Below are 19,727 nucleotides of genomic sequence, written 5' to 3' on the forward strand. Positions count from 1 at the left end.
ATAGGCTCGAGATAATCATAAATAATTGTTGATTACTTTCACTACATCATTTTTTTTTCTAGATAACAAATCACTTGTTTTAATAGAATATTAATCTGATTAAAAATCAAATGTTACCTGCTTAGGAGATAATAGTCCTGAGGCCACCTTGGGTTGGTATCCGGATGAGTCGTTTGATTTCAAAATTCCAGACATTTTACCCTCTTCACTCATGCTTTTTATTTATCACAATAATAAATATTGTTTGTAAAATTTACAGTTAAAAAAAGTTAAATAATATTTAATCCTTTATTGCAGGCAAATTGTTCTGATCTTTCCACGGTCTACCGCTATACTGGTTGCCACGAAGGTAGAAAACTACAAGCACATTCAGAATAATGAACTTCATAACTTGATTACCTTATGGCTGTTAAAAAAAAAAAGTAACACGCATTTGGTTGCACGCCATTAATAGTAGCGGCTACTCTACCAGCTCAAAGGATATGATTATTTATGATGATTGCAAATGGGTGTTCACTGTAAGGCTCAATTAGACTCATCGATTTTTACAGAGCATTTTATTCAGTGACTCTTCCGATGGTTAAACAAATCATCATAAATTAACTTTTATATCCTAGTCTTGATTTATTTTACTTGTAATTTTAAGACAAATTTTGTAGAAAGAAATTTTACACGCAGATCTATTTCTTCTTGAAGATTATAAAAAATATGTTGGATAAAACTTATAAGGATTTAATACTAATCTAAGCTGTATCTATTTTATTTTATAACGACACAGCATTAATCATGTAAAATAATTGAGATTTAGTAGTATGTACAAGAATAACACGCTCTTTATGTACACTCATTGGTCACACGTTGATCAGAAAATTCAGAAGTTTACTGACAGTGAAGTTTCCTAAAAACGTGTTAAATATTTGAAACAACATTTGAAAAAAAAGATCTATTTTTATTAAAAGTTGTTCTATCTATGAGATGATATGTTAAGAATATTTCTTGAAGTTTACAGGAAAAACTTTTCATTTGGTCGTGTGACGTGCCCAAGTAGTCCTTTGCACCTCGGACATCAGTTCGCTTCTCGAAGGCAATCGTGCGCTGGTTGTACGCGACGGAGGTGGTCCAGGTGTTCTCAAAATAGTTGCCAGAGTCTTCTGCTTCACTGGATTCTTTTTATTGTTCATACCATTCCTGTTCTCTTTTGCCTGCTTAGCGGTAGCTTCTGAACGTTTACCCTGAGGTGGAGGATCCAGTACGATTGGTGGTATTTCATCATGAGGATTGATTCGATCCTGCTTACCCTTTGCTTCCTGAACCAAGTGAACAGTGTTCCTTTCACCAGTACACGGTAGTGGTTTAATGAACGTTGACTTTGAGTCTATGATATCCGGATTTACACCATAACTATCTAATTTATGTGTCATTACAGGTGATGATGAGAAACTGTTGGGTTGAGAGACTCTTAATGACATGGAGTTTGGAGACAACTGAGCTGAATTCTGTAAGTTAAAGAGAAGAAATCCATTAAAAATATTGAACGATGCGCATAGAGAGGAAAGAATTTTGAATTTACATACAGATGGTCTACTACTAGGAGGTAGAAGAAGACTAGGACCCATCGCGTAAGGGGAAGGTGTATTGTAAGGCGACCTTTGAGGCTGATATGGACTTATGTTGTGTAGCCTTTCCAGAAGCTGCGTTTGAAACTGCAACTGATCCGCCGAGGTACTGTTCCCTTGAATTCCTATTGTATTCAGGTTCCCAGCATACAGCGATTCTGGTGGATAAGAGCAGTACGGAGAAGGTGGATCCAGTTCCCATGGTGAACTTTGACCTCCTGTTCGTGGACACTATTTCCAGAAAATTAATATTAGAAAATTTGATTTTGCAAACATGAAGATAAAAGTGCAGAGGATTAATGGAATCAATATTTGATGGTAAGAAAATCAGGAAGGTGCTATAGAACCTGAAGAACCAGATTCTGATACATGCCGCATGGTGGTTTAAAATTGGCAACTTTACCTAGCATTTGTTGGTTGCACAGAGTCCAAAGTCCCGTGCGAAGACCTGTTACATAACATCGTCACACCGGCGCTTAGCACGATTATTGGATTAGCGATTTAGGTTTAATGACAGCATTAAATTGTTATCTTCCTGTCGGTCAATTTAGAGGCGAAACGCGTCACTCATAAGCGATAGTGTTTGCAAAGTCTCGCTGCAGGCATAGTTTCCTCAGAAGGATTAAGAGTCCTTTATGAAACCTATATCAAACTCATTATGTGTACTTGAAGATTTTACAGCCTAACTCTGATTTATACAATATACATATATACAATTTTTTCTCACATTATTCAATCAATTTTGAATTTGATATTGGCAAGTACTTTTGAGCAGACATTTTGTCAGGTCTTGTCTGGAAACAAAATACGCAATCAACCTGCACAGATAATGAAAGAAATATAAAGACAAACGAATGCACGCGCATACATCAAATTCTATGTTAAACAAAGAAAAAAGAAAGATACTCATAACAACAACAACAACTCGGATGCAAAACATAAAAGGGTGCATACAATGTCATTTTATTAAGAAGTTTATAAAAAATGGTGATATTACAAAAGGTGGTACAAAAGAAATTGGGAAGGGTAAAAGATACATTAAATGTTAATTGAAATGCTATGTTTCCAGGCATACGGCTTGCCGGCTGGTGAACACTCGTGTCATGGTATTCGATAGAGCGTTACCTGGCCGAGGTTCGATAAGTCAGGAACGGTAGTAGTTTGCTGCATTGTTGCTGAGCCAGGAATCTGAGACTGTGAGGTGACGTGACCACTCGAGATGCGTTCTTGTTCTCGGAGATGACCAACCAATGCACCTATATGTTCTAGTAACTCTTTATTTTGCATCAACAATTGGTGTGTCCTGGCCTATAATGGAAACAAGGAGAAGAAGAAGAAGAAGCAGATGGTACCATATTATCATGTAATACACAATGTCCATAAATTTATTTTTCAGATACCTTCACGACACCATGTACATGAACACGGTATAAGGAATTATTGGAATGACAAGTATCAGGTGTCACTTACTTGAGCTTCAACGCGAGCTGCCGTTTCAGCCGCAAGCTGATCCTGAAGAAGTCGCGCATGGGCAACGGCGGCTCTGGTTTGTTGGCTTTGTTGCTCTAATCGTTCTCGCAACAGCTGAATCTCATGCTTCAGAGCGGTTAACTCTCCTCCAACCAGTAATCCTCCACAATCGGAGGTCACCATGCCCTATATAGCCACATAATCGCCATCATGATACAATTGAAAATTCCTTTTAATTCTTATTTCTAAAAATAATTTTACCGATGGCGATTGTCTAATCGGCGAGGTAGAGGCAGTGGTCGCTGGAACCTCATGGGACCTGAGAAGACAGGGGACAGTCGTCTGTTCCGCCACCGAGTCCTCCGTGTCCCCTAACAGTGATATATCTGAAAAATATTTAAAATTTGCAATAAAAATATACGAGGTAACGAAGAATATAATATTTTAATCGCTACGCGACGGTGTTACCTAATATTAAACGATGCTCTCAATCTTTCAGGAAATTTATAAGGAATTTCTACAATAGCTTGAAATAGAGTTCATTGAATTTGAAGGAGGTTAACGACACGAGGCAAGGGTTGCGTACAGAGAAACCAGAAGGATACTAAACCTTTGTGCACAGAAGACGGCGATGGCTGGGACTGCTCGTTCGGTATTTCGTCTTGGTCCTCGTAAACGTCACGATGATTCTCGTGATCTCTCTCCCGTTCTTTCTCTCTCTCCCGATCTTCCGTGGCGTTGTTTATACTTAATTTATGGCACACCTCGAAAGCTTGTCCTACCGTTCTGACCACCCTCATCGCTTGACTCTAACGAAATCCAACTTTTTTTTTTTCAATTGAACGTAACAATATAAGTAAAAAGATTTAAAGATAAGTGGTTATGATAGAGAATGATAGAAACTGAAGGGACATTAATCAAATTGTTATATACAAAAGTCATCAAACTTCAAACATTTGAAGGAAAGGAAACGATTTTATTTTCAAGTTTGATATCCGAGAAAATTCTAATCGCCGAGTTTCCAAGTATCCAAACGTTATTCAAAATAATCAAACGTTCAGTTTCAAGCACCGAAATCACCATTCCAGCTTCATCGTTCTCGTTAAACGACTACAAAATCTCAACCCTACCACCCACGTTACCCACCCACACGATCGTTCTAAGAATTATACGCGTTTTATTCGTTACAAACGAATTAAACTATTACTCTTTCAATTCTACCTTGATACGTTTGATAATAGAGGACGGGTCAGAATGGATGGTACAACTGGTGGGACATCACTTTTCATTCACAATAAAAATCACTTTATAATCTAAAAACTAGTACCTATATACACGATAGAATAATTTCCATTTGAATACTGACAACAAACACGTAAAAGAAAGGGAGAAAAGGGGTGATATGTAAAGCATACGTAATTTATTCCACCCTCGTTTTGACCGTTGTCCTTGCGACACCATACACCCGCCCCATAAACGGTATTATTCCCCAGATATAGTTGTCACTTTTACCTCGAGCTCCTCGAGGTCATCGTTCTCCTCCTCGAAGGGGTTCTCGTCGAAATTGAAATCGACACTGCCGGTAGATCGAGTCAGTCGCAAGGGCGGAGGTTTCGCTTTTCCAAAGGGTTTCCTCAACTTCAGATAGTTGAATATTTCAGGTTCCTTGAACGACAGTTTCTTCCTTGGCTTCGGGGTGGTCTCAACAGCGGATGGACTGGCCGGACCGGAAGCAGACGACGCGGAAGCATCCGCTGAATTGACTTGCTTCGTTGAATTCTTCAGCATGGCTGGTTACGTGTCTTGTACTCGATGGAATTTTATCACTGTTTCATGGTCGGTATGACGTATTTGGAATTTTGATTGTTCGCTTTCTTATTCATTGTTCAACTGACTAATCCTCTTTCTTTTCTAGATATCGAAAGGAATAGAAAATTGCAATTTCATAGATCCCATGAAATTGAAATCATCAAGAGAATTTAGCAACTATCCAAAGTATACCACATTCTTTAAATCCATCAAAATAAATCCAAATTACAATTTTTTTTTTAAATTTCTTGTGTAAGATCAGTGAAACAATGTTTTTCTATTGTACTAGGTAAACAAACTGGCTCTCTCTCTCTGTGGACGAAAATTTATTAGCTTCAAGATTAATTCCTCGTCGGCGAGGAGAGACACGATGTTAGGAACACCGCTTGTTCTTCGCGTACGCCTCGAGGCAAATAAACGTTTGCGCTCGTTGCTCGAAGCTCGCCCGTAAACGACGACGCGGATCCGTAATAGTTTCTAAAGCGAGCAAGATTTATCGGGGAGTTTGCCAGTCGGTCCACCGGCGGCTGTTTATAATTGGAATCGACCGGGAACACTACAGCGCGTAAATATCGATTCTTTCGGCCACGAACATCGTGTTCACCGCGTGTATTTGAAATAAATACACAAAGCTCGAATCATTAACAATAAGAGTAGTTAATTTTTAAGCTTTCAATTTGTTAGCTCTACAATATAAAGGAATTTCTTCTACACAATTTGGAGTGAAAAACTTAATGATGAATTACGTCTAGACGCTTATAATGATGAGGAAGAACACGCGTGGATCATAAATATGATCGCGTGCACTTGATCGAGAGGAACGCGTGTTATCACGTCGCTACTTAATCACCGGAGAGCGTGTTTACTCGCATTACGCACGCTCGCCTAATCAAAGTGACCAGCTACATCGTCGTTATCACTGGTACTCCTCGTCTGGGTCAAGTTCGAGATTTATGAACGACAAGAACGAAGATTCATTGATGTTAATGCTTGCTTCCTTCTTAATTAGAAGTACTCTTCAGTTTTTCCCTATTACTTTTTTAATTTACTGATTATTGAAATTGAAGGGTTAAATTTGGAAATTAAATTATTAATTTGAAAGCTTAAATCTGAAAATTAAGCGTACGATCGTACGAATTCGCTGAACTTTGTGAAGAGAGAAGAACCGGAAAAACACAACGTTACTCTGAACAGCGTATTGTTTCAGGCAACGAAGAAACAAAAACAGAAATCGCGAGAAATCAGAAACGGCTCACCATGGAAACTTCATTTCCTGAAAGCTCTCGGTAAATATTTGCCAGCCAGAAAGAGGTGTATGTTGGGATTCGATTCGCCGGCAGAAAGAGTTTGTTCTCTGCGACCTCGTTACCGTAAGATCTTCAAGGGTTTTCAATGAAAAGCACGCTGTTGAGATAAGAGCAAGGAATGCGGCACGCTCGAGACAATGATAAATTTTACTGTTAAATGCGATCCTGTTGCATCGATCACTCGGCAGTAACATTAATCATTTGTTATATTTCCAGTCATTTGACGGGCCTGACGTTTACGTGTGACGTGTGAGCGTTAAGGTACTTACGGTATTTTTAAAATTATTGAAATTTTCACTTTTTAGTTGGCCTTGAGATCTTAACAGTTTGTTCAATTTTATTTGTTGATTTTCTTAAAGCTTCTTTTCCAAGTTTCTTCTTCATTGTTTCTCTTCTGGTTTTAGTTTCCACTTTGGTTCTTTGATTTTTTATCTTTTAAACTTCTCCAAAGGTACTTTTTAATTAACTTCCCTTGAATTATACGAAACTCTTTATTCTTCACTGCAAAACATTTTCCATTTTCTTCAACTGACTTAAAAACTACTCTCTTCAAACTTCCTTCAATCTCTCACAATCACAAAATTCTTGAAACCTCTTCAATGAACAGTCTGGATCACTTTTAATTTTCAATAATTACTCGAACCTTTCTCAACCACCATAACTCATCTATTTCTCTGCTCTTTCAGGATGAATCACAAGACAGGAGCCTGAAACCGAATGAGAAAAGATACGGCGGGTGTTCTGTACTAGAAATACTGGTATTTCGACGCGTTGGCCAGGTGGAGCGGAACTAAGCTTGTGCCACCGAGGGAATGCTACGTTTCAAAGCGGAGAAGCAGTCCGATGGTGAAGCAGAAGCGTCGCGACGCCACCTCTACCCGCTGGATTTTTCCTCCGGTTTATTTATAAGCGCATTAATATTCTCGCTTTCGTGTGGCTGAATGGCATTTCCTCAGCGCGATCCGATCGTCTCGAAACACCAGCTAATGACGAAAGTCTCTCGATTCTCGGCCTCGATACGGACGCCGCGGCCCGCTTCTACGTCACACGTGGGCGTGCTGGGATCTCTTGCCGAGCGTAATATCCTATGGAAACATTCCTATCTTTAGCATTATTTTAGGCTTCTTTAGTATTCTTCTTTCGTCTTTGCTAAATTATATTTACCATTCGTTGCACTGCGATAGGTAGGTACACTAATCAACCCTGTTACCTAATCAACGTTCCATTAGACGAGAGAAGAAAATTGAAGAACGACGAATTAAAACTGTCTCGAGCTGTCTAGAACATCTTCACGTCACAAACACAATGCTTAAACATTCTTCTCCTCGTTCATTGTACGATTTCTTTCAAGCTTCTTCAGCCAACGTGCCTCTTCTTTACCATGAAAAATCTTTCTTTTCTTCTGTCCATCGTCACAGCTGACCAGTGTCAGTGCGTTTCGTCGAATGACGAGCCTAGTCTCATCCCGGACTCGTTTCGGGACTCGAGGAGAGGATGCTTCCCGGTAGAAGCTTAAAGTGGCCCAGCACGAGGGCTAGAGCTTTCAGAACGCGGAAAGCAATGCTTGAAATTTCACCAGCCACGTCTCTTTGCGTTCCGACGTTCCGTTTCGAGCACCCTTCACCCAGACGAGACCGGTAATTCGGTCGAGGAATTCAACGAGACCCCTTTCCTCCGTTTCCCTTGCTCCGATAAGCAAATTTACGTAACGCAACATCTGTTTCCGAGGAACACCTCGATACCTCGTTAATTATGTTGTAACGAGGCATTTATTAACGCGTTAATTGCCGGAAGGGTTGTTCGAGCAGTGATCGATGGCAGAGAAAAAAATTAAGAATTGCGAGATTAAAAATAGGTGTACAAATTCTATTGTAATCGTTATAGCATCGCGTTTATAAATAGTTGATTCTGTATCTTTTATAACTGAAAAAACTGATACATTTGGTGATATTTATGAAACTTTGTCAGAATAATTTATTGCGAGTCTGTGAAACGCAAAGTCTGCCAAGAAAATGATAGATTCCTTTAAAGCATGAAAGAAAATTGACCGATCAACTGTATATACTCGAGGAAGGGAAAAAAAGTTTCCTGACAAAGTAACGTAAAGTACACAGAGCTTAATTCATTCGTGGAATTGTTTATTTTCAGAGTTAAACACGCTTCAAACGAAAAGCTTACTCGAAAGTCGGGATCACTTTGAAGCTTACGAGGCATCGACGTTTATTTTCCAAATGACAAATTGCGCTTCGCGCACAAAACTTTGCGACACGCGTACACCTTGAACTTTCAACGATGAAATGTTACCGAACAGTGATTTAAAATCCTTTTGAAACGCGTCTAAAAAAAAATTTTCGTATACCACTTGCCTGATCGCATTCGAACCCATACTACTTACACCAGTCGCCTGACTGCGCATTGATCTATACTACTTGCAATAATTATTTCTTTCATTTTCTTTGCAAAAAAAATTTCTATCGAAAAATTATCATATATCATGATGAATTATTTTGAGATTGAAAAGGTGGTTGATCGGTCGGTCATCTGTTTACAATGGTCCGGTGGCAAGAGGTTGTTAAAATAACTTCTACGAAACCGGTCGTATAAAACGAAGAAAAAAAAAAAAGAAGAGATAAAAGAGAAAAAAATAGAAGCGTACGAAACTGGCGTCTAAGCTTAGAGCTTCTCGCATCGCGTCACAATTTGTGTACACAACGAAAGCTTTCGTGGATCACTCTTCTGCATCGAAAGACACACACTGTATTTCGTTTCAAAACATACAAACTTTCGCAAAAGTGATTCTTCGCTTGAAAATACGCCTTAAAAAATATAGTCAACTATATTGGAAGATTTATAAAAGCGTTTGTCACGATACTGTTCATCTTTCACCATGTTTGATTGTATTGTTAATATCTAATGTTTATTTGAATAGCTATGTTTGAAGTTTGACGACATAAATAATTAAAATATGGAACGCTTACCTTTTTGCTAGATTTGAAAACGTTGCACTTGAATGTGTTACTGCTTCCATCGCGGGCAATATAGCTAAAAATCTTTAAGTCGTGGCTATCGTGGGAGACGTAGAATATCCTGTAACAAATTCATTAAAACAAAATTCTTTCTCTCTTTCAGTTTAGTAATTTAGAATTAATAGGTAGACAGAAAATGAACAAAAGTTGCTGTTAATTAAAGGAGCTACAGAAACTTGGTTCAAGAAAAATCATGGAGAAAAACGTTTCTATGGAAGCAGAGTACTTACCTGTATATGGGATGGTGCATCAGGTATATTTTATTCTCGTCCATCCACTGTTGCTGCTTCTTCTGCGCAAACACAGAATAAATGACTCATTAATCCATGATACGTAGGTTGCTACCAAGTAAGTGCAATCATATGATACCACGTCTCAAGTAACATTATAGTATTTCACAAATGAAACATAGGAATGTTGAAAAAAAAAAAAAAAAAAACACGTTTTAAATATTTTGCGAATGAATTTGGAACGCTTTTCCATCTCCGAATGCGTTATTTCTACTGATTAATAATGGATAACGAGTACCAAATACATAGTTGGGACAGGTGCATACATGTACGTCGGTGCAACAAGCCAAAAAGCCTGGCGCAATAAATCAGAGACTGAAATCCCTGAGTAATTGACGCGTTAACATTGAAATATTATGAACTCTTGATTCGTCGAGACTGGTATTTAGTATCTCGTTGGATTTCAAACAGATTCACAGACAGATATTAATTTTATAGAAGATGGAAATACCAGCTTTCATAGAAAGACTTGGTACTTAATATATTATCTGATACTTAGTATCGTGTTTTACACTCGGTACTCAATTCTCCGATCCTCAATTCCATACTCGACGCTTTACATCTATAATAGAAATTGAAAATAATTACCCTAACCACTAGAAAAATTACCTTCTTTTTTCGAAGGGTGACTTTCAAACCGTCCACCGACACCTCGAGGGTCACTTTCTTCTTTTTGATCCCTTTCGCCTTGAACTCGTACTGAGGACAAAGTAAGACGACTAAAATTAACGAAGATCGCCCGGAGGGTGTAATCGGTCGTAGTTAATTAGAGATTGTGTGAACTCACGCGGATTCTTCGCATCGCCGCCACGATCTCCACTCGGCTGGTCGGTCGGGGAACCTCCATAGAGCCGATGAACTATGGGCAGACAGAATTAAAAAGCTTTCCACTTGTTTGCACCGTCACCGACGGACGTTGAATCATTCCAACGACGCAAAGTAATTTTCTTAATTACTTTAACGATTTATTACTCTGACTTGCGAGAACGTACAGACTGAATTCATTTCAACTTGATGCGGGGCTATTTTTTTGGTAACTGGTCCTCCAAGAAAAAGATCAAAGGATCGGTGACCGTGAATGGTATAAAAAAAAAAAAAAAAAAAACAAAAAAAAGGGAAAACAACCAAGCAAGGTTTCCCATGCAAAACGACAGTGAGGCAATGAAAATAAATTGTGAATAGAGGAACGCAGCCAGCTAGCAGCCGTATTTAGAAAATCTTCATTGAAACGATAACCTGGCCACGTGTTTAGTCGAGTCGTTGCACACGTGCTGATCTCCCACGCGTCCTATGTAAAAGTGCAGGACGATCGAGTTTCTAACGATCGATATACCGATGCAACGGTAACCCATTCCGGACGCCGAGAGTCGCATCGTTTAAAATACTCATTACTAAGGTATTATCGTTATAATTAATATCACGCTATGATAGTATTAAATTCTAAAAAATTGCTGTCTTCGATGATTCATTAGACAATTATAAATAACTATAAAAAGGATAGCGAAACAGCATGGAATTTGCTTTGTAGAGCAATGGATGCACGTGGTTGCATAAATACAGGGTGCATAACCGAGATTGCGAACAAGCGGCTGAATATATGACCCAGGCGAAACAAAAGCAATGCGAACGTCGCGTTTGCCAAGAGGATCATCCGTGGTTAAAATTATTGCGACTTTACTAGAGCGAAAATTATTCTTTCTCTACCTACAACATACAAAAGAATATTATTTCATTAATAATTATAATCCTTTCGCTTCAAAGAAAATAAAAATATTTTTAAAAATAATTAGAAGCATTTATCAAACTATGTTTCTCTTCTATTCAGAAGCATGTAGAATTTCAAAAGTTCTGTTCATTGAACACGTTTGAAATCTGAATCTGGTTTGAATGGATTGAAAATCCAACTTTTAGATATACGTATGCGGATCGAAAGGGGACGCCTTTGAGCAATATTATCCCTTTCATCGAAGCCGAAGCCCAGCAGAAAATGAACAGTCCACGGAACCTGAGCTCGGGGAACGAAGATTAATCGGTGTTCCAGAAAATCTTTGGAAGCGCACACGGTTGTGTAAGCGGAATCCATCCAGCACGCTTTTCCCCTTCAAAATGAGAAAGAATATTCCATCTTATCCGCAATAGAGAATTATAAAAGAAAATATAATAGAGATGCGAAATAGATAGTGGAATGAAAATTGATCGTAGCTTTGAAAATTGAACGCGACCACTGGCGAGGGAACGCGAACGTCAGCAAGAGAAAAATGAGTACGCCGCGAATAACCCATTCCGTTCCCTCGGAAAAGTGACCGCGTTTGCGTACGCTTTACGAGCTTAGACGCCGGCGTCCGCGCGAAAGCTTTAACCTTTCGGAGAAACGTACACCGCTGAAATAAACATGTGCAGAATGACGTCACGGTTCTCCGTTGGCGACCGTCGACCAAAAATACCTCACCCTGTCGCGATTGTTGCATTGCCACGCACCCATCGATCGCGCACCTACTGGGTACAAGGTGCTGTGTATACACAGGGTTGTTCCATTCAACGACATTTCCATCGTAGATCATTTGTCATCTCTCAATATTTGATCATGTGGTACCGCTTAATACGCTAACAACCATTTGCCTAATCGTAAGTACAGTAGTTAAGTTTCTCCTACGACAACGTATTGTAAAATTGCAATTATCATGGATCGACCTACATCCACTGTAGGAACAGTTTCAATAAACGGATCAACCACTTTCGTAAAGCAATGCTATACTTTTTAGATTCGTGGAAACACTTGCGGTTTTATGTGGCTATTCTGTCGGGTCGAATTGTGCGGTAAATTACAGCGTCGCTCGTCAAGTATTTCGGGAAAACGGGATCCTCCTGGTGAATGGCAATTGGGAAAGTTTAAAGAGAATACAACAAACGTTTTCACTGAATCCACATTCGTACGAAAATATCACTCGTTGCATCTAAAATAAAAAGTTATAATGGATCGAAGAAAATAAACTGTAACCGTTTTAAAATTATTTTGAAAATACCTTGTTTTCCTATCCGTCTTTTGTATCGCTCCTACCGTTTGTTTCCTAGTATCATTGCTCCGAAACCTGTCGGTGCCCTTGTTAATTCCGTTTTAAAATAAACCAATAATTTCAACGCTTACGTAGAGAGGAATATTAATATCGTTTGAACCTTGATGAAAAGAAACAAGAGAGCTCTACGTTTACGATATAATTTTCAGCATAGAATTCGTCTGAATATAATCCAGTGATTCGTTATACCGTGATGTAACCATTCTCGTTTCAACGCCTCTACCAGTAATCGTATTTCGAACAGTTAAAGTTTACCTCCCGCGAGATAACTGTCCTGTACCAGTTTCGTGGACAAGTAAGAACCGCTAGTATTCAGAATCCATCGAGGCTTACTTCCAGAATCCCGGCGTTCCTTCGATACGATAAAATTTCTTGCTTACTGCCTTCAGAATTTATTTTCCCGGAAGAGACACGAAACGAACAGATCGTTCATCGATGACTAGATCGATTATTTTCAACGTTTGATCATTCTCCTTATTCGAGAGCCAGAGTTACAGCTTTCATGAGTAATCCACAGATAGGAAGTCCAATAATGGGATCATGACGATTGGGAATATAATGGAAGAAGGTTCTTCAAAAAGCCGCAAAGTCGTATAGCTGGTATTAACTGGAATGAACAGAAAGGATAAGAATAAGTCTAGGATATAGATGGATTATTATAGATAGTAAGAGGTCAATTCGTCCTACTGGAAACCATTCGATACACGATGAAACAAAATTAGACCACCTTCTCGATATTGATTTTTACGACTTTATGAAGTCGTCTATAGTACCTTTTCTTACCCTGCAGTCCTATGTTTCCAGTTGTAGGACTTCGAGAAGCCTAAACCAGTCCTGTTCATTCAAATTGCGTAAAACTTTACAATCCGAGCAATTATCCTGCGTGCTTAAACACTCGCTAAGAGTTAAAGTAATTCATCAAGCTTACACTAACGATAACAGGAACAACAAATGATGCTGCAGCAAAAGGTGAGAAAGCATTTGCCGATGATTACCTTGGCGTGGAAGACGATTCCACGATGGAACGCCTCTTCGCTGTGTAGTGGTATCCTGGTGTCGTACTCGTCATTATGAACGAGATTGTATTGCTTCTTAGAGGGCATGCTTGGCCCAGCTTCATCCGATTATCCTCGTCCAGTCTTGCTGAAACATTAAACTTTGTATCAGCGTTAAATTCCTCAATTTCTGTCTGCGCGAAACGCGCACAGTCGACGCTTGTATGTTTTTATAAAGGATTAAAAAGACTGCAAAGAGCTCTCTGAAAATAGTACACGATCCCTCCTCGCATCCTAGAGAACCCGTGGAAGGTTGAACCCGTTCGAGAAACACGTGATGCAACTGGTACCCGCGTTCAAGGTCAGCTACGATCTATACAGCCTGTAGCTGACGCACATCTGACGTGTTTCTTAATCGAGTCCGAAGGTACACCGGCTGAGGCTGAAGAAAAAGGCTCGCGGAGAGCCTGAAGATAGCATCGAGGCCGAGAATAAGTACCGATTTCCTGCGCCCTCCCGATTCCGACGCCTCTCCATTCATGGGAACCAATTGCCAGGTGGCCCGGCCACGACAACTGGCCTACGTAACACTCAACCATCTTGTAGATTCTGGAAAACTTTGCAAATAAGTGAACTTATTGAAACCGAAACGCTTCCTACCTTTCCGAAGATATCGGAACTATTCCGTGGAATGAGTTTTATCAGTTTAGATCTCTATGGAATTATGGAAAGTTATCGTTCCTAGAAAAAAAGAATGACTAAAATGTTTTCTAATGGGAAATTCATTTTCAAATGTCTACATTTAGTGTATATAGTACCAATAAAAATTAAGAATGTTTTTAGTTCGTCATTATATGTATACGATCAGAGCTTATACGATCGCATAAAACCGTAAAGTTTAAGTTTTGCTGCTCATATGCTCGCTAACTCGGCTTCAAACGCGTTCCTATCTCTGAATTAGTTTAAAAAGCAAATACAATTTACACTGAATTCCCATGCTGCCTCTTAATATCCTACTAAACATTTAATGCTCATAAATAATTCCTAGAAAGTTACGCGTATAAAAAAACCGTTACACCCGTTCGCTATTTTTCAACAAGTAGAAAAGCAAACTATCTATACACGCGTTGATATACCATGCAAAATAGACAAATATTTAAACACAAATTTTTAAAAAGTGGTGTGTACGCGCATGCGCGATGCATTATAAAATAACCTCAATATATTAGGGGAAAAAATTGTCACCGATCCACAATATGAAACGTAAAAGTTCAATAAATTATAACGTATAAAAATTTTAAATATAATGTATACAAAAAAACTCATAGTAATTTAAATATACATATTAAAAAGTTTGAAAAAAGTGGTGCGTTGTACTACGGCACACACGCATGCGCAGTACACCAGAAAATAACTACGCAATTCAAAGGACATAATGGCGTTTAAAAATTGAAATAAGTAATTGTTAAAGAGAAGCGTACACGGTCACGTCGAAACGCAGAGTTCAAGCACCGCCGAAGGGTGCATCTTTGTGCACACCTGAATCAAGGTGGCATTCACAGATGCGTGCGTGAATCGAACAAAGAAAAGCGTTCTTGTATCTACAATCGCGTCCACCTATGGTGGCAATAAGTATAGAACGGTAAACGCGGGACGCATACTCATTGTATGTACGAGTGTCTGATCTGTTTGTAATGCGACATCCATCGTGAATAGAACCTAAGAAGGAAATGCTCTATCTCCCGTGTAATCTGTTCTTTTTACGCCAGCAGTTGAAATGAATAAAATATAAAATGAATATCCATAAATTCCTGAAAAATTGGTAAGTGGAAAAAGTATTTTAAGCAAAAAACGTATAATATAATTTTTGAAAAATTATTTTCGATGCAGTTCGTAACGTTGCCAGTCGACTAGCTTAACTGTTTATAAATATTGCTCGTCAGCATCAGCGAAGAGACCCATTGGAAACTGAGTTAAAGTGAAGGACCTCATTTAACCACCCCACGTGTGCTATTGAACGTGTTTTACGGCCTGTGAGCATGTATCCCGCTACTTTCGCACGAGTCGTTAATTTCAGTGAAAAATTCATCGGTTTTTCGTGATTTATAACGATCCGTGACGCTACTTTAAAGGGAGCGCCGCAGTGGCTAATGCAACGCGAAGAAAACGACAGGAAGTAAGAATCGCGGAAGAATGAAAAAAAGTAGCTGCAGGTAAATCGAGGCGTTCTGTTACGATAGCTAGGAATACTGAAACACTGTGCGAAGAATAAATTATTCAGCGGGAAACGATTGAACAGTTAGGGAGAAGTTTGTCTAATAAAAGATGCACGAAGGAAATAAAGGTGCCAGTACCGAGTTCAAGACTATGTATGTATATCCATTGACAATACTCCTGTAAATTGAAAAAAAAATAATAATAAACACGATAATTCAGGTCTCACTTTATATCTGACGAAATACATAGTTACCTGCTAGCCGATTGGACGATCGTTGCAGGATAGTCTTCATTAACCGGTTCGAATCGTGTTCCTGGCAAGAACGACCGAAACACGGTCCTTGCCCGAAAATCGGCTCCTTTTGTGAATGCAGCTTAACGATGGAAGGCAGACCAGTCAGCCAGGAGAAATATGCACACATTCAGGTCCGGCCGTTCGTGAAGGAGCAACACTGACGCCCCATGGCGCGGTTATACACTAACACAGAAACCGTCGACCTCTCTCCTTCTTCGAAACAGATGACAGTGACTCGGTCACCGTAACCCACGAGACGTCCCACGGGAGCACCTTTAAGTCTCCGATCTTATTCGAGCCAACGCGACCACCACTTGATCACTGTACGTGTATGTACGTGCCACCGGCTCCATTCGCCTCTCCCGCTTTCTTCTTATTCTTCTTCTTCTTTCTTTTCGTCTTTGATTCGCCGCGTGTATGTTCTTTTTACGGCGAACCACGAGAATTCGTTACGATACGAGCCAAGGTGATCGCGTGTTAACTCGAGCGATTCAGAGAAAGGAAACGACGCACAGATTCACAATGTAAGCACGCGCGAGATAACAGGGGAGGGATGCGGCCACTAGCATTCGAATCCGCACCATTACTTTCCTACTGCCTTTTAATAACGTCCTCGGAATGATCGTGGTACCTCGTACAGACCATGTTCCTCTCACCGTTCCTTTATTAGTTTTCTTCTGTTCTACGTTTCCGGAGATTCCGTCTTAACGAGTGACGCTCATATTGTCCTTTCGTTCTCCGTTCTGTTTGTCCTATTGCGAAGAAGGAGCGCGCGCTTCGTAGAAACACGGTGCACGCCGTACACGATCGTGGTACGTATGGTCCTCGGAGGAACGTGCGAATCACCCCCACCGTGGACGCGACCGGCATCATACTGAAAACCGGCTGAGTCGGTACATGTCTTCTGGGGGAGGAGCGGGAATTCTTCTCGACTGCAGCGCCATCTATCGGAGGAACGGTGAAACGTGTCGCCGAATCTGTCGGTAAAGCAGAAATAATTTTCGGCGGGCAATAGATACAAATTCAAAAACAGATTTTTCAGTGAGAATTTAATCGATAACGATAATACATTAAAAAATGTATAAAATTAATAAACTATGTGATTACATATAAATAAATGTTACTGCAAGAATTTTAATCATTGTACTCGGCAATTAATGTTAAATAAATGAAATTAAAATACGTTGAATATAGATATTCATTGAGAAAAAGATAACTTTGAATTGTAAAAGAAGTTGTTGATTTGAGTTGTGGTGATAGAAACAAATTATATTATAAGATCTTCAATCTAGTTTATACGTAGTTTGTGCTTTTCCCAATAAAAATGCTACGTGCAGGTTGAAATCGTGTTATTTAGCGCACAGTTACCGAAGAAAGAGGATAGACAGAAGTTTGAGAAATGAGTACCGTTACTTGTCTTGCACCCGTCAATATTGCTGTTATAAAATACTGTAAGTATCTTTTTTATTATTTTTCAATTATTACTGTGCAATTGTCATGATTATTATAATATTTAATACATTTTTTTTAGATAATGTACATGGACAATTTATTGGTTTATAGTACATAAATTGCTATAAATTACATGTTGAATTATTAAATTATATTATTATTTATGCTTAAGAAGAATAACAATTAAATAAGTAACAGAGTTTAAGAAAAGTTTGCAGTTCCTGTTTCGCGTTCAAATGCCCGCCATTTTTAGAATTTTAAATCACTGTTAAAATTATTGTATTTTGTATTACTAAATATTCTATTATTTCTTTTTTAAATTTTATTAATAAATAGCCTTCTACACTCGTATAAGAAGATATATTTAAAAGTATCATAAGTTTCTTTCATACCTGACCTTTGGTAGCAGTTTGAATTTAAATAGATTTTCTCAAGTGTTAACAGAATAAATTGTTGAGATTATGCAGCATAGATCAGTAATTTACATTTTCCTTTTTTACAGGGGGTAAAAAAAATGAGAAGCTAATTTTGCCATTAAATGATTCAATTAGTACTACTATAGATACTGAACAGGTAAATATACATAGCATTACGTATATGCAAAGAAATACTTATAATCCTTACATGCTTTAATTTTTAGTTATGTGCAAAAACTACTGTTATGATCAGCCCAGACTTCAAAGAAGATTGTATATGGTTAAATGGACAGTAAGTTTGAAAGATTTATTTAAAAATTGAAACATACTTCAATATAATTTTATAACTTTTCAGAGAAGAAGACATTAAGAATCCTAGGCTACAGAATTGTTTAACAGAAAGTATATAAATCTATAAAACTATGCTAAAGGTTTGAGATTTGTAAATGTAATAAAGTATACTGTTTCAGTTAGAAAAAGGGCAGGAGGTTCCAAACAATTAAATCAATGGAAAATTCACATCTGCTCAGAAAATAACTTCCCAACTGCAGCTGGTCTAGCTTCTAGTGCAGCAGGATATGCGTGTCTTGTTACAACTCTTGCTAAATTATATGAAGTAGAGGTATTCTTTTATATTATTTAGTACTCAAAATTTCTTACAATTTCTGTATGTTTAAATATTGATTTCTAGGGTGATATTAGTGCAATAGCTCGTCTCGGTTCAGGATCAGCATGCCGTAGCACTGTAGGAGGTTTTGTAAGATGGTACATGGGTTCTGAACCAAATGGAACTGATAGTATAGTAAAACAAATTGCACCTGCTACTCACTGGCCAGAAATGAGAATTTTGATACTAGTTGTATGTATTATTCGTTGTTTTATTAAACATGTTTACAATTGTATATTCTTCTGTAGGTAAATGACTCAAAGAAAAAAGTTTCCAGTGCAATTGGAATGAAAAGAACTATGGAAACATCTGAGCTTCTAAAACATAGAGTAAAACATGTTGTTCCTGATAGAGCAAATAGAATGCAACAAGCAATTATAGAAAAAGATTTCAAAACATATGCTGAAATCACAATGAAAGATTCTAATCAACTCCATGCATTAAACTTAGATACATATCCACCAAATATTTATATGAATGATGTTTCACATGCAATTGTTGAACTTGTACATTCATATAATGAAGCTGTCAATGATGTAAAGGTAATATTAATAATCAAGTCTTAAACTGACAGCTTAAAATAATGCTGTTGATTTTAGGTTGCATATACTTTTGATGCAGGACCAAATGCAACTTTGTATCTTTTGGAGAAAGAGGTACCAATAGTTATGGGTATATTGGATTATTTCTTTCCACCATCAGAAGATGTTTTAATTGAATATAAAAAAGGGTTACCTATTGATACAGTTAAACCTTCAGAAGTAAATGTTTGTATTTGTATAAACATAATATGCTATTTATTCCAAACTAAAATAATTGTTTTTTAGGATTTATTAAAGAAAATTAATGTACCAAAACATGCATTAGGATGTTTCAAGTATATTATTCATACACAGATTGGAGATGGCCCTAAATATCTTGAAGATCCCAAAGATCATCTTTTAAATAGTCAAGGATGGCCTATAAATCATGTTTAAATGTATTGATAGGATGTCTGTAACTTATTTTTTTAAGACAGAATTCATCAATAATAAAAAGGGCTCATCTGTAAACATTGTTTATCTAAATACATTTTCCTTATGCACTATTTATC

At 38.1% G+C, this 19,727-nt stretch overlaps 2 protein-coding genes across 6 annotated transcripts; one reads left to right on the top strand and one right to left on the bottom strand.

Moving 5' to 3' along the window:
- Positions 1–1,019: 1,019 nt before the first annotated feature.
- Positions 1,020–16,990, bottom strand: LOC117611706 (carboxyl-terminal PDZ ligand of neuronal nitric oxide synthase protein). 4 transcript variants are annotated; one of them, XM_034339881.2, is made up of 13 exons: positions 16,058–16,988; positions 13,588–13,735; positions 10,306–10,377; positions 10,128–10,217; positions 9,459–9,520; positions 9,181–9,289; positions 3,697–3,895; positions 3,348–3,472; positions 3,087–3,272; positions 2,742–2,924; positions 1,575–1,847; positions 1,298–1,496; positions 1,091–1,232 (listed from the first exon to the last, which is right to left on the bottom strand). In XM_034339881.2, exons 2-13 carry the CDS (start codon positions 13,693–13,695, stop codon positions 1,228–1,230), a joined length of 1,611 nt encoding a protein of 536 aa, XP_034195772.1. In that variant the 5' UTR covers positions 13,696–13,735; positions 16,058–16,988; the 3' UTR covers positions 1,091–1,227. The 4 variants fall into 4 exon arrangements, with proteins under 4 accessions (XP_034195747.1, XP_034195738.1, XP_076546032.1 ...); XM_034339856.2 differs by having other exon boundaries at positions 1,020–1,496; positions 13,588–13,731; positions 16,058–16,990; XM_034339847.2 differs by having other exon boundaries at positions 1,020–1,496; positions 16,058–16,989.
- A 407-nt stretch (positions 16,991–17,397) lies between these two features.
- Positions 17,398–19,723, top strand: Mvd (mevalonate diphosphate decarboxylase). Of its 2 annotated transcripts, none has more exons than XM_034340031.2 (9): positions 17,398–17,550; positions 18,054–18,124; positions 18,192–18,259; positions 18,323–18,369; positions 18,438–18,589; positions 18,659–18,826; positions 18,883–19,176; positions 19,234–19,401; positions 19,462–19,723. In XM_034340031.2, the coding sequence occupies exons 1-9, from the start codon at positions 17,499–17,501 to the stop codon at positions 19,609–19,611; spliced, it is 1,170 nt and encodes a 389-aa protein (XP_034195922.1). In that variant the 5' UTR covers positions 17,398–17,498; the 3' UTR covers positions 19,612–19,723. The 2 variants fall into 2 exon arrangements, with proteins under 2 accessions (XP_034195922.1, XP_034195932.1); XM_034340041.2 differs by having other exon boundaries at positions 17,400–17,550; positions 19,234–19,395.
- The last annotated feature ends 4 nt before the right edge of the window (positions 19,724–19,727 follow it).

The sequence above is a fragment of the Osmia lignaria genome, chromosome 9 (assembly GCF_051020975.1).
Source record: "Osmia lignaria lignaria isolate PbOS001 chromosome 9, iyOsmLign1, whole genome shotgun sequence".
In the NCBI taxonomy this organism is placed as follows: Eukaryota; Metazoa; Arthropoda; class Insecta; order Hymenoptera; family Megachilidae; genus Osmia; species Osmia lignaria.